Source organism: Neopsephotus bourkii, unplaced genomic scaffold (assembly GCF_033783945.1).
Source record: "Neopsephotus bourkii isolate Nb327-2 ecotype Australia unplaced genomic scaffold, CSIRO-AGI_Nbou_v1 NB_414, whole genome shotgun sequence".
NCBI lineage: Eukaryota > Metazoa > Chordata > Aves > Psittaciformes > Psittacidae > Neopsephotus > Neopsephotus bourkii.
In genome coordinates, this window is record NW_026900918.1 from 2,294,941 (window position 1) to 2,309,920 (window position 14,980).

General features: G+C 39.5%; 1 protein-coding gene across 1 annotated transcript; it reads right to left on the minus strand.

Annotated features, from left to right (window-relative positions):
* Nucleotides 1-214: 214 nt before the first annotated feature.
* LOC133210288 (5'-AMP-activated protein kinase catalytic subunit alpha-1) lies at nt 215-13,266 on the minus strand. Its single transcript, XM_061349549.1, has 6 exons — nt 13,081-13,266; nt 7,574-7,715; nt 5,126-5,219; nt 3,367-3,511; nt 1,507-1,594; nt 215-663 (listed from the first exon to the last, which is right to left on the minus strand). Exons 1-6 carry the CDS (start codon nt 13,211-13,213, stop codon nt 435-437), a joined length of 831 nt encoding a protein of 276 aa, XP_061205533.1. The 5' UTR covers nt 13,214-13,266; the 3' UTR covers nt 215-434.
* Between the last annotated feature and the right edge of the window lie 1,714 nt (nt 13,267-14,980).

A 14,980-nucleotide genomic window follows, 5' to 3' on the forward strand; every position in this document is an offset into this window, starting at 1 on the left:
ATTCCCTCAAATAATGAATATGTCTCCTTAACAGCAATACATTTGCTTAGGGAATTTGCAAGATCTTCTTTAAAGGCATATCCACCGTCACCCCCTGAAAAATTAAGGTATTCAACTGAACTCTGTTTGTCCCTCAAAGTGTGAGATGACATGTCATATGGCTAACAGGACAGAACTATTTATGATTCAAAAGCTATCTATGCTCTGCAACAAAGGTTTTCAACATCTTGCACAACACTATATAACTCATTTTACTACGACTCCTGACAGAAGGCCACTGAAGATGAGAATCAGAGGTAAAACCAAACCATCAGCAGCTGAATTTTTCCTCACCCTACAAAACACAGACTAGCTCTATGAATGACTTCTTTGTTCTGCATATTTGCACCGAGATTATCATTCCAGCATCCTGTGATCAGACATCAGTTAGTATTTTACCTAATGTCTCTGACTGTTGCTCTCTTCATTGGATCCACTTGCAGCATATGCTTCAAAAGACTGATTACAGATGGATTCAGATACTGAGGGGTATAAAAGATACCATCACATATCTTCTTAAAAAGGGTTGGTACATGATCATCATCAAATGGAAGTGTTCCACACAACAAAGCATAGAGAATAACCCCACTGCTCCAAATATCTACTTCTGGACCTGCATATAATCTGGGAAGAAAGTTAACTATTAGTGATTTGTGTTTAATACATTTAAGTATTTCCTTCTGTAGTTTCTTACACTGTACCACAGTAATTTAAAGTGTATTAACTTGGGACAACTAATCCACGACTACTGTGCCATTTCAGTTCTATGACATGCTTCCCTAAATGTCAGTGTCCTTCCATTTCAAATATAAAACAAGGCACAAGTACATAGGTTTCCTCTGTAGTTTATAACAACAGTCCATAAATGCAGTTTAAGTCAATGGCAAACCCAAAGAAACTTGCACCTCCTACTAAGAAAGCCCATGTTACATATTGTTATAATGTGCAAAGTCAACTATCCCCCCCAGATTTGTGAGACTGAAAAGTTATATAGCAGAACTTGTCATGTATCCTGTGGTGCTGCCTGAATAAACAGACATTTGGCATCCATCAGCAAGAGGCAATATTGAGTGGGTAGCTGAAGGCAGCAAAGAATAAAAAAAAAAAAAAAAAAGGGGAAAAAAAAAGGAGGAAGTTACTCATTCTGAAAGTACCTACTCAGCTTCATAGCAGACTTTGCCTTTAATTCTATTCACACCTCTACTTCCAAGGTCTGAGCTGTGAGATTTTTAAGATCAATTCAGGCACACAGCATATGGTGCAACAGACATCACCTCCACCTTGCAGAAGCTATCCAAAGGTAGTGCACAGAAGCCTTAAATCCTCATGAAAAATTACCAAGCCAATTAAAGCTCAGCCCATGGTTTCTCAGCATCAAGCTTGTCAAATAAACTAGCTCTGTAGACTTTAGAATCAAGCAGCAAAATGAAGTACATGTACACATGTATCCAATACAAAAGAAATTACCTTCCTGAAATTACTTCTGGCGCAGCATAGTTAGGGGAACCACAGCTTGTTCTTAAAAATTCTCCATCTGACATCATATTTGATAGACCTGAAAGTGTATAAGAGTAACTATTAAAAATTGGGAGAGCAAAATGATTTCATGCTGCATATACCATCTAGAACAAATCACTAGCAATTCAAATGAGAAAAATCAATAAATATATCCCAGTAAAGAAGTAATATTGTTTGGAATTACTGAAATTTTTACATGAGCATGCCACATAATCCTCCATTTAGTTTATCAGAAATTTGAGTAACATCAATTCATTATTGCACACAACCCAGAAGTACTTGAGAACATTTTAATTCTAAAACAAAAACCAGTCTGATTTGGATGACACAGACATGACTGAGAACAAAGTTGTTCTAAGGAATATGGAACCGCATAGCAAGCTAGGATTTTGGTCATTAACAAGAAAGTCTTAAAAATTACATTTGTTTCTAAATGCTAAAGTGGAAGATGCTACACAGAACTAACTAAAGTTTTGTAGAGACATGGAAAATATGGGAGCTGAGGACTACACCTGACTTCACAATTTCCTGAATCACTGTAGTTCATTAGTTTTAGATATTCCATTGAGTAATTAAATTGTACTTTGGAACTAGGCCATCTTCATTCACCAGCCCTCAGTACAGTCTAAGATCAGTAAAGAACTACCACTTCTAGAATGGCTGTAGAAAATGCCTTTAGTTTCTTCAGCGGAGGCTGCATTATCGAGACTACTCAGTCTCCAAGAAGGAATTATGTCCTTTTACGGTGGGAAGGGGAAAGATGAAAGAATACAGTTTGGCTTGTTTCCATACTCTAATATGCAAAACCTTCTATTAACATCTCATTTGATGCACTAGTAACAACTAAGTCCTATAGCTTTGCTGATTAATAAGCTACAGGAATATAGTTAAGTTTCTGTAATTCATTTCTTCACCAGATAAGCATTTTCTACACACAAAAAACACAATATAATCCCCAGTGCCCACGTATTTGAACAACGTACTTATAAATATACTTAGAACACTCAGTATTACCTAGCACTGTCCAGAGAGCTCTAAGTGCTTTACACAAGCAGGCATTATCCACTATGTCTACAAGAGATATATTGTGATGCTGTAACAGTATGGATATCTTCCTATGCTTATATGGTGAGGTTTCCTGATTCAGATATCTCCAAGAACTAGCTGTTAGTCTTCAACAGCTGTGTCACAAATAAGGTTGTATAAACAATTAAGTTTTCTGATCAGTTAGGCAGGTATACAGCAAAAAAAAAAAAAAAACAAAAAACCATGAGTTCAGAAGATTAACTGTTCTTATTTTACCTCTTACATTTTCATTACATTTTTTCACTCACAACTTTACAGAGTTTTTAAAGCGAATTTACAGTAGCTTGTTTGGAGGACTAGTGTATTTTACCATACCGATGTAGTTCTTAAACATTATGAACTGCTCCTGCACTGTATTTCCAAGAAAGCTAAGCATCTACAAATGGTGAAACAGGCAATAGGAGTGAATTTTGAAGTGGAAAGGTCAGGAACCAAATCTATGTAGCATTTCAGAGAAAATATCGTTACAAAAAAACAAACAAATCAGTTCATAATATCATCCAGTCACAGAAAATTCCTGAAGAGAAAGCTTCAGAGAAAAACAAGTTCTCCACATGTGCATGAAATATAATTTTGCTTTATATTCATACTCTTCAGGTTCTTGTATTGTGTCCCATCACCAGGATATTTAAAAAAATGTGTATACTTGAATATTTCCCATAGTAATTAACAGGAGCTAAACACCAGCAGCAACATGATCAGGTATAAAACAGCAATGCTTACCAAAGTCAGCTATCTTGGCATTCATGTGTGCATCAAGCAGCACATTTTCAGGCTTCAGGTCTCTATGTACTACCATATGTCTGTGACAGTAGTCCACACCAGAAAGGATCTGCTGGAACAAACGTCTACTTTCCTTCTCATCCAGCTAAGGCAGACAAAGGTTTTAAAACAGTTGAGACAGTGGAAGATAATTTGGTTTATTATATATGTGAGTTAAAGGAAATTTTCCCACCACCTAAAGTTATTATTTATCATTGATATTTTACACAGCAGGTTATTAGAACTTACAGAAGCTCCATAGCTTACATCATTTTGATTGTACCACAGCTCAAAAATGACTATAAAACATACCCACCAACTCACAAAGTCTCTGAAATTTCTAATTGGACTTTTGAAATTGGTTAGGCAGATCTTACATAGTCTGTAATTTAGCAACCCAAAGTACTGCGTAAGATTTACGTTGACAAAAGCTGCTGACATGCATCACAGAAGTGACAGTCTTAGGTAGTATAAGCAGCTAGCCCAAAAAGCAGACTTAGCTGGACATTCCCTACAAACATGCCCTAATCCATGTCAAAGTATGCTCTAACAACTAAAGTATCCCGATTTGTCAAAAGTGACTTCGGAGCTTCCACAGAAACTGTTCTACTAGTAGAAGACGGTATTAAGGCCACAACAGTAGCTTTCCAGTAACGGGTTATACTCAATAAATATTTTTTTATACTTCAGCTGGATACATATACACCCAGTCTGCTCCCAGTAATTGTAAATTAACAGATCAGCATAGAAAAGTGCTATGACAGTCATGCATAAAAAAAATGAAACATGTTAACATTCAGAAAAAGATGTAGTCATACAGTATGTTTTAACTGCTAACGGCAAAACTAATGCCAAATACAGAAAAGCAAACCCTCACTTAACAGGGTGTGACAGGTACACTCTGCTCCTGGCCCTGGTAATTTGATTAGCATAACCAACACCATTTTATGAGGCAAGCAGCCATTTTGTGCCTAAGTGAGTCACGTATTTGAGTCCTTTCCCTCACTGTCTGGCCCTGAATGGTCCTGTAAACCCAGCAGGCAAACCAAAAATTTCTTCTTCCCATCTCTACTGGCCTCAAGGTTCCAGGGAAGCAGGCTGATAATGCCTTTCCTTAATGTTCCTGAAGGTCCATAGCACCTAACCAGCCTGGTGGTAGTGATAACACCACCACAGAACAGGCAAGCGTAACAACACCCAGAGCACTGTCTGTGACCTCAATTACAAGTTCTAAGTGTGGAACCTCAAACAGAACCACTGCTGGACAACACCCACAACTCACTGGTGGCAAGATACACCTCCACTATCCTCTGCTTCCTCCAAAGACTGAGTGACTCATGTTCTTCCACATGATTTTCAAGTCCAGACTATATGAATGTTGTACTGATACCATAAACCATGTATTAAGATTTGACCAGATCTGCAGAGCGTCCACGTGATAAGAATTCTAGAAGTTAAATTATATTATGAATTCTGCATTACACTACTGATAAGTTGTACTACATTGATTCTGCTTGTTGAAATCCTGTACCACTCTAGTCATAAGTTCTGTGCTACACTAACTATATTATCTTGCTAAGAAAATAAAGCTTTAATTATATCCCCAAAAGGATCCCCCAAAAGAACCTGCCTGTACTTTCAAAGGCAGATGACACAGAAGTGTTGCAAAAGCAGTAACACAATACAAGTCATTGATTTGTAGAGTCAGACTACTTCTTACCCTTCCATTTTTACAGATATAATCAAACAATTCTCCTCCTGAAACATATTCCATCACCATGAAAATATCAGTTGGTGTACTGATGACCTGGTACCTGATAAGAGAAGGTATTTGTTAGTCTACACACTCAGTAAATGATGCTAAATTACATTTAGCTAAAAAACAACATTGTACAAAGAGTCAGATAAAAGTATAGTTTAAAATATTTATCAGCTAGTTTACAGCTGTTGAAATTACATTATTTTTCAGAAGCAATTTTCTCTTTCCACTGTGAGATGTCATCACTGCCAAGATCAGTAGCGTACTTATATTCCCAAACAGGAATATCAGCCTTTATAGTTTCAGAGGGTAAGCTTAGTCCAAATGATTCCTCTACAGTGCTGCCTTGAATACAGCTTGGTTCAGTGAGGAAGGAATTCAAAAGGACTTTGCTAGCATCTCAAATGTATGCTTCCCAACGTGCTAAAAAAACTTGACTTGCCATAAATAAAACTACACTTCAAGACAAATGGGAAAACAGATGTGCTTCAGCTTACTGAGAAGTTATTCTTGAACTATACACAGCAATGAGTTCAGACATGCTACCTTTATCAATTTTCTCTAACACCATGGTTGAACATTAACAACATTCTAAAACCATGGCTAAGAGACTACTACAGAGATAGTATTTTAATCAATTTAAATCCAAAAGTTACAGCCAAGCTTGTCTACAGTCAGCTCATTTTTCTGGGTATGGACAAGGAGGTTGTGGAATAGTTACATACCTATAATATAAATAAGATTATCAACCCATACAGTGTAGATGCCAGAAAAAAAAAAGAGAATTTTAGGTAGGAAAACAAGATGCACTCTATTGCTAAAGGTCAAAAACTGCAGAAGGAGATGCTCCAAAGGCTTTATTTAAAGCATGGTATAGAATGAAAATCTTATTGCAACAAGTTGGCAATTGTACACACTGCTAAAGCCATGCATGAAATTTTTCACAAAGCTCAGGAATGTTTCAAATTAGACATTGTCTACGTTGTAATATTAAGCTGAAGAGATCTGTTTACCCCAGATATCTTAAGCTGCTATCTAAAAGTTCCCCAGTCCAGTTCCTAATATTATGTGCAGCATGATCCCAAACTTCCAGCTATCTGCATAACAATATCAATTTTGTCTTATATGCTACATACATACAAGCTAATAATCCTTCTTCTTTAGAAACACAGGCTGAAAAGTTGGTGAAAAAATTGATGGAATACCATCTCCTCCCTTCTCTTCACATGCAAGAGGAAAAAAACTATCTCCCCATAACTCCCTGAGAAAGAAACTGCCATCCGAAACCTGCTACGCTAACTTAACAGTTTAGCAACTTCACAAGTACACATTCCTGTTCCACCCCCACATTTCAGTTGGTACACTGACACTTCCTATCTTGTTTTGGCTACAGGTATGTCCTTTGGACTCGTTCATGAACTCTAACTGGCAGCACCAGCAGTTCTGTTGTCAGATCGGCTCAACAGTCTTCTGAAAACTAACCCACTGAAGAAGTGAGTTGATCTTGCAACATCAAATTTAGTTTCAGTGTTAAGAGCTGTTGCCAAATTAAGCGAAGTGTATAGTGCTGGCATATGTCAGTGGCAGCAGCATCTTAAGAGGAGAGACTGCCAATAAAAAAAAAAAGAAGAAAAAAAAAAAACAAAAAAAAGATAGGACCAACACCACAATTAAGACAAGGAAAATCACCCACACTCTGGAGATGCAGATATATACTACAGGAAATAAAAGCCAAAAAAAAAATCAACAGCATTTATAAGACCACAGATGAGGAGTCTACTCTGGGGCATATTTAACTGTCCCCTGAACTCCACTTTTGAATTACTGATCAACTAACAGATGTAAACAGACACACTGTAAACACCACAGTTAGACAAAGTGGTAGCAGCTTTACTGAAGAATTCCAAAATAATTTAACAAACTGCACATTCCTAATTCAGAATGTACCTCACAGAGCACCAACTATGCTAGAAAACCATAGATAATCGACCAGCACATCACTAAGAACACATTTTGAGTAAGAAAACACAATAAACTTACTACAGAAATGGTCCTTCACAATCTTTTTTACAACTGATTTTTGAAGCAGAAGAAAGGTCAAATAAAACCATAAAAGAAAACTGAAGCATAAGCAGAAAACAGACATGGATGCTACTAGAAGCATCTATCATGGCATTACCTTTTACATATCCATTCAAAGAATCTGTAAGTAAAGATCTAAGGGAAGCTCTCCAGCCTGCAGAGCAGATCAGTGTTATGAAAACACATTAGAGAGGACACCGAAAATTGTTCTGTACTTGGGATGTGGTATTTTCATGACAATATACTCCTAGAATTGCCCTTTAAACATATTTCAGATCAGTGAGAGCAAAAAGAGATTACTGCTTAAATATAGCAAGCAAAACTTACAGCTTAATTATATGAGGATGTCTGAAGAGCTTGAGGTTCTGAATCTCCCTGCGGATTTTTCCTACAACATCAAGGCTGCGAATCTTCTGTCGATTCAGGATCTTCACTGCAACTTTATGCCCAGTTAACTCATGTTTGCCAACTGCAAGAAGAAGGAAGTATTTAGTGAGGGTTTTCAACTACTCCATAGGACAATTTGTTCATTTCAACCATAGCCAAGAAACACGAAGATGTTTGCAGTCCACATACCCCCATTATCTTAAAATGCAGTTGAAAACCAGATGGCATGTAATTTCTTCTGCCCTACTCCAATTTCTCCCACAATTCTATCATTAGAAGATGAATAGGCTATGTAAGAAAAACCTTAAACATAGCCCTCAGATGTCTTGCAGCATGACTCCATTTTTTGCACTACTGCTACCAAAGCACACACCAAAATGCTATCCTTGCTAAATGCATCCTTTCTGAATGCATCCTTGCTAATTAGGGACACCATTTTCTCTCCCTGTATAAGTCACTCCAAACTTTTAGCTCACCTGGAAACCAACTCAGACATGCTGTCCTGCAGCTCTCCCACTTTATCTGCAAGTATCCCTCTTACTAAAGAAATCATTATTGTTCCCTCAAGAAGCCGGATTCAGCAATTACTCTGTATTACCGAGAGTATTAGTTTACTTCAAAAATAATTACCTGTCCTTGGAACAGTCTGACCCTACAGTCCACAGTCCGCGCAGTAAACACCAGGGTTTTATTACATAAGTGGTAAAAACTACAGGAAACACACAAAAATCAGTTGTAACTACGAGAAGCAATGCAAACATCCAACCTCATATTCCTCAGTTTCTTTCCTACTGCTATAAGGGTTTAATTTTCTTTCAAGCGAGGAAGTGTAAAACACTTTTCTCGACACTTGTCCCTCCTTAATTTGGAAGTGCTATGTGAAGCAACCACAACAAAGTTGCCAAAAATATTTTTCTCAAACCAAACACTGGATCACAGATAAAGCATAGAAGGCTTTCTGTTCCACTGTAAGTTTTCACTATCTGCATGGATTTCTGCACACAGTTATATTCTAATTCAGTTATATCATATCCATTTGCCACCCCAATTCCTGGTTTTTGACGATTAGTCAGATTCCAGGGACACCTATTCTGACAAACTGTCAAATTCCAGGGTCCCTACCATGGACCAGTGTCCTTGCCCACCTGGAAACTGCTAACAGGCATATGCTGACTCATTCACCTGGGTTCCTCTCCTCACCTGAGCAGTTAACCAGGCCCCAGGCTTCAAGGTTTATTTAAATATATCCACAGGAAACTCTGATAAACAGTAATGATCCACTTAAACCTTCCTGCATTCAACAAATAATTTGGATGGAATTAGCAAACACCTATCAATCTGTGAATCTCTCTTCCCAACACAAGACTTTCCAGCTGCCTTTATAAAAAAAAAAAAAAAAAAAAAAAAATTAGAAAAAAAAAATGCAAGTGAGAAGAAATTTAGCAAAGACACAGAGAGAACAGCAAGACAGCCACTATGTAAAATAAAGCATCTTGTCTGAATTCCTAGAGGTAACTACATAGTGGATTATCCAAGACCCTGAACCATCACAACCTGAAAATACAAAAGGGCTCCCACTGCAAGGTGAGAAAACCCCTCCTCTCACTCAGAGGAGCCATTACCTAAAAATGCCCACAATAATCAAAACACTGGACAAGCACATTTGCACTGCTGAGGAATACAGAACAAAGCCCACATCCACCACAAGTTCTAGACAGCCAACAAAGCATGGACAGGCCAGTACCTAGAACTGCAAAATCATGTAACATATGAGAATTAGTTGCTTTCAACATCTACAATTAAAGTAATTGCACCCCATTTGCGTTTTTTCAGTTCAAATGTGACTGAAGTTTTAAAGGAACCTAACAAATTATACCACACATGCTCAAACCCCAACAAATAACAAATTATCAGCATAAAACATCAGAAAAGCAACTATTATATTTGAATTACAGAGTTTCTGCTTATCAGTAACATAAGCTGAAATAAGGCTATTCTGAGGGGGAATTAAAAAAGTTTAAATTTAACATTAATTTTGGTTAGTCAGGAACAGCTTCCTGAAAACTAAACAAAAAGACATGAATTTGCATCTTCCTTTGCTTTACAAAGTACATGTAGTAAGGTGTTTAATTTAGTAAGTAGCACATATATCTGAACAATTCTACAGCTTAGCATATAAATATTCAGTTCTGACATGCACTGCATTACAAATTCTCATTTGGGTCAATTTGTTTCATTTCCAATTTGTCAGTCTAAATTAGACAAAAAACATGGAATTTCATTAGAACTCAGAAAAACAACTGAAAGTAACTTATTAGCTACAACAATCTTATGTCACATAAGGTCTTCAATACACGTTTTTCCTTTAAAGTAATTAAACAGTGACATTTGCAGTTGACTGAAACTAATTCTAGCTGTCACAGCCATCAAGATTGTGCACTTCCAGCCTTAGTTTTGTTCACCGACTAGGAGAAAAAACATTTTTTGCCTCAACTGTTTGCTGACTTTGAATAAATTATTGTAATGAAAATATAGGGTTGCTTTGTGCAGGTGCAAAAAGATCCCCAAAAGCCCATTCACTTGCTTAAGACACTTCAAACTGAACTACTTTTTTCTTCAGTAATTTTTGCCTCCCTTTTTAAACTTAAGATTTTAACAAAGCTTTTTAAGTTTCAAGTAACTACTTCGGCAAATGAAACTGTTTTCTTGTATTTGGTTCAAGGTATCTGTTAACAGTAAAACAGCAGCCACTAACTGGTAACAGACCACTGACTACTTCTGAATTCAGCATGAAAAACTGAATGCGAGACCTCAAACCATAACATCATGAAAAAAGGTAAGCAGAGAGTGTTATCTTTCAGAAAGCTACTTTGTATAACCTCTTCACAGAAGTCTTACCTATAAAAGGGAAGTCTTACAAATCACAATTAATCAAAATTTGAGTCACCTTCATGCTCAATCAGCTATCAGTCCTTCAACAGAATTTCACTGCAGTAAGTTCACTTTACAGACCTGATATTTCCCTGTACTTCTTTATTCTCTGATAACACCCACTGCCTTCAAGCTTCACTATGGATACACGTAACACCGATTTCCAAGATACTGGCAGAGTCTCAAAGTAGCAGTGACTTCTAACTGTTGAACTGCGGTAGCAGTGGTCCCTAAACTCAGTTCAGCAGGTCTTCAGATATAAAAGAAAACCGATTACGAGGCCATACATAACAAATACAACATTCTTTTGAAATATCAGTTATAAAACCGTAGGGCAAAAAACTCTAAATATGCATACACTGTATTTAAAGACACATTTCTGCACTGGGTGAGGAAAAAAAAAGCCACTCCTCCCCTACCCCACCCCCCACCAAAAAATAATCAAAAATACGGATAGAGGTTTTACATCAAATACAAGTTTAAATGAGAATGTGTCTCACATGATTTAGCTCAGTACTCTTCTACCCCACAGGTTTTTACTTCTGTGGCATTTCAGGTTTGCCTAGATCTTGTCCAGAAACAGCTGTCTCCTCCATGACTGTCCAACTGAGGCGCAGTCAAGAGTCAATCAGTAGTTAATTCTGACTAATACAGCCAGAGGAAAACCACGAAAACACCACATCACTAAGTTATTTGTAAGTGAAATCAAATAAGGCAAGCAGAGGGGTATTATGGAAATAGAGCAATAATAAAACTTCCACTTCTATTTGTTTTAATTGTTTTAACCTAACTCTACTTCATGAAATATTAATAGTAGTGATGTTCAATAATACATTAAAATTGTAACAGCAGGCCCACAAAATTATCTTTAAGAGGTCAACTTCAGACACACTTTTGCCAAGAGAGACAAGAACATTTATGTAAGCATTTGTTAGTTTTGTGCAGTGCATTGGGAAGGGGGAGAACCACACATCTTTGACTTGTCTCCTCCCCTCAACCATGTAGTCCCTCCATGAGGAGGAGGGATCTGATCCCTGTCTTCTGCCTTATCTCATTTTCTGTCTTTTTAAGGAGGTGCTAAAATGGCTGGGGGTATCACTTCATAAACTGCCCTGAAGAAAGGAGACCTGGAGGGCTCCAGTCTCAAAATATTTTCTTAGCTACTCTTAAAGGCAAATACACTTTTATTTTCCATACATGAGCAATTTCTTCAGAACTTACTAACAGTTGAAAGAGCTTGTGCAGAGAACATACAGGAAAAACACTGTAAAAACGTGTTAAAAATCAACTAGCAGACTGATATAACAGGATAAGCTGCAGTTCTCTACTGGCTGTAATAATGAGCAATCCATTAGGATACCCATAAAAGACCCTACAAAGAATGCAATGAGAGTATAGTCTAAGTTGTGAAAGGTTATTTTGCATTTGCGTACCCCAGTATTTGAACAATTCTCACAAACATCACAGCAGGTACAGTAGAAGCTAATGCAGCTTTACTACCTGCGGCAGCTGGCATCGGGGGAAAGTTTAATTTCTATTTCTGCTAGACTTCAAATCTGTGATATGGCATCTGCATCCCTACTGGGAAAGTTTTTAAAGCCCAAGCTGGAGAAAACTCCTTTGGTAACCAGTAGTCACGTGGATTTAGCATAAAGTCTTTCTGTATCTGTATGTCAGCTGTGCTGCCAGTTAATCCAGCAATTCCAGAATCGTCTTTGTATGCTTATTGCTCTCTTTGCAGAAGTAGAAGTCTTGCCTCCTTTACAAGAAGATCAAGAGTTGGTATTTGCGCAGCAAAATGCAAGGTACAGACAGCTCAAGAATTAAGCCTCCCTACTTCCCTTACACATCCGGCGCTGTCTGCAATAAATGCAGCATCGTTAGGTTGCCGTAGTTAGTTCCGTGAACACAGAAGAGAGCCGCTGGGCCGCCCCCCCCCCCCCCCCCCGCCCAGCCCTCACTCCCCGCCGCCAGGCCGGCCACACAACTCCTCTGTCGAGGGTCACGCACAGCACATCGGGCGATGTTTGTACGTTCGCCCAGAGCCCCCTCGCCCGGTCCCCGCTGCCGCTGCGGCCAAGGCTTCCGCTAACTGCCCATGACCGTCTTCCTGCGACGGCGACACTGGTCGCCCGACTAGCAGGCGCTTCCCGGCCCCTCTCCTCCGAGCCGCAGGACCACGCTGCCAGCGCCGCCGCAGCCCATGACTCACCCGCCGGGCGGCACTAGCCGGGCGGCGCCTAGCAGCTCAAGTTTCCCGGCGTCGCCGCCGGGGAGACTTGGCCCGCCGCAGCCCTACGGGCGGCAGACCGAGCGGGGCCAAGCTCGGACTGCGACAGCGGCATCCGCATCCCCCCTGCCCTCCCAGGCCTCTGAGGCCCTCCGGCCATAACGGGCCGGCTGCCGGCGGCAGCAGCAGGAGAGACCCAAAAACCCCGCCGCTGAACCCTGCCCGCTACCCCTTTGCCCACAGCCCGGTGCGCGGGGCAGGCGGCAGCCCCCTCCCCCCTACTTACCCTTGACTTTACCGAAGGTGCCGACGCCGAGCGTGTCACCCAGGATGTAATGCCCGATCTTCACCCGCCCGTGCTCGTGCTTCTGTTTATCACCCGCCGCCGCCATCTTTAGCCAAGGGCCGAGTCTGCGCATCGTGCCCGCCCGCGCCGAAACCTTAGCGGAGGAGGAGCAACCCACAGCACCCGCCAGCACCAAAACCTGGAAGCGAGCTCCGCTTTTAGCGCCTTCCCGCTCTCCATGGGACAAACCATTGCGGTTCGAGGAGGGGAGTGCTGGGTCGGGGCTCGCGGCTTCGCGGGGGTGCGGGTCTTTCCCTCAGATAGCTGGAACCGGGAGATAAACGCTGTTCTTGGTGCGAGGTGGCTCTCCTGGGTGTCGAGGTGAGCCGGTACAGGGAAAACATCCGCAGCTGTAATTAATAAACCTTGCTCGGTTTTCTAACCACCCGTGCTCAGCAGTAAAGTAAGGTCCGTGACATTACAAGATGAAGCAGGCTGCTGTAGCCATGTTCCCGCCTCCCTCCCTGGCGCCATGAGCAAACGCCAGCCCAACCCTTGATTATGGTGATTCAGGAGCATAAGCTGCCTCAAGATCAATTCTACTAAAACATGAGTATTGGGATCCTATGGCAGAAACATATCCGCTCTCAAAAAAACATTATTAAGTTTCCATATTTCTTATCAGCCACATAAATTAAATGTGCATTCTCTCTCTCTTCCTCTTCTCTGGTCCAAATTCAGAGCCTATTTCAGGAATACAAAGAGAAGCAGAACTAAGGCCTGCTACCTTGACCAGATGACCTGTCCTCCAGTTTCTTTCACCAACACATTCATTCACATTGCATTTAGGCCAGTAGCCTGCCTTCCGTTGATTTATTGTATGGTATTTTCTACATACCCAAGACTATATTCTTTTATTGTTGACTGTAACTGGGTTATTTTTAAATCACTTTCCAACCCTACCTCCAAAGAAACAGATGAATCTGGAGGAGTAAAAACTGGATGAGGTATTTATGTATGGAGAGATCCACTTAAGAGGAAAGCTATCAGGGACTCCCATCCGTTACATCCTCTCCCCAGTATTCCAGGCTAACTGAAATGCTTTCTCTTGCCTACTCTAACCACAGCCCCTGAATGTGTTTGCAAATACATAAATAAATATAAAGATTTAAAAATGTGCAGACATGAGGAAGTTGAACAAGTTTTTCTAGTAACTGCCCTAAATCTGATTCAGAGACCCTTCAGTGTTACATTACAGTCATTAATGTAATGGAAAGCTGGAAGCAGAAATTCAGTTCCATGGAAAATCTTGCTATTTTAAAACATCCCTCTACCCTAAAGGGGTAAAAAAAAAATCTATCTGTTCATTACTATGGAATAAAAAATGAAAATATAAAGGAAGTATAAAGGATACTTTAATTTGATAAAACCAAGTAATTTGTTCAGCCAGTGCCAAAAGATAGACCAGTAAGGAATGTAGGGACAGCTTGTAAGATCTAAACTGCTAAAAATTGCATGACATGAAGTAAATTAACATTTAAAATGGTAAAATAGTCAAAACCAGGAAAGTAAAACATGTAATTTTATTTGAGTGATTTAGAAGTTTAATTTCAAACATTTTCCTAAGGAACATAATTGAGCAGAAAATGTGGGAAGCTTTCAGCCTGCTTTAATTAATTGGTATACAGTTTTAATATCAATGTCATAAATTAGTGTTAAAAGAGACTATGTAACACAGAAAAAGCTTCAGTAAGCCTGCATTAATGTGTAAAGGTGCCGAATTTTTCACTTCCTGACCTCTGGATTCAGATAAGTTAATTATGCACTTTCTGGACATCACCTAAAGAGATGTATTCCCACAGCAATTCTAATTTGAATCACAGTTCACACTCAGTAACAG

Coding starts and splice junctions, on each gene's coding strand:
- LOC133210288 (XM_061349549.1), bottom strand. CDS start 13,213: ATGCGCAGACTCGGCCCTTGGCTAAAGATGGCGGCGGCGGGTGATAAA. Junction 1,595..3,366: donor TGCCAAGATAGCTGACTTTG/GTAAGCATTGCT, acceptor ATACACTTTCAG/GTCTATCAAATATGATGTCA. Junction 664..1,506: donor CCAGAAGTAATTTCAGGAAG/GTAATTTCTTTT, acceptor CTTTCTTCCCAG/ATTATATGCAGGTCCAGAAG.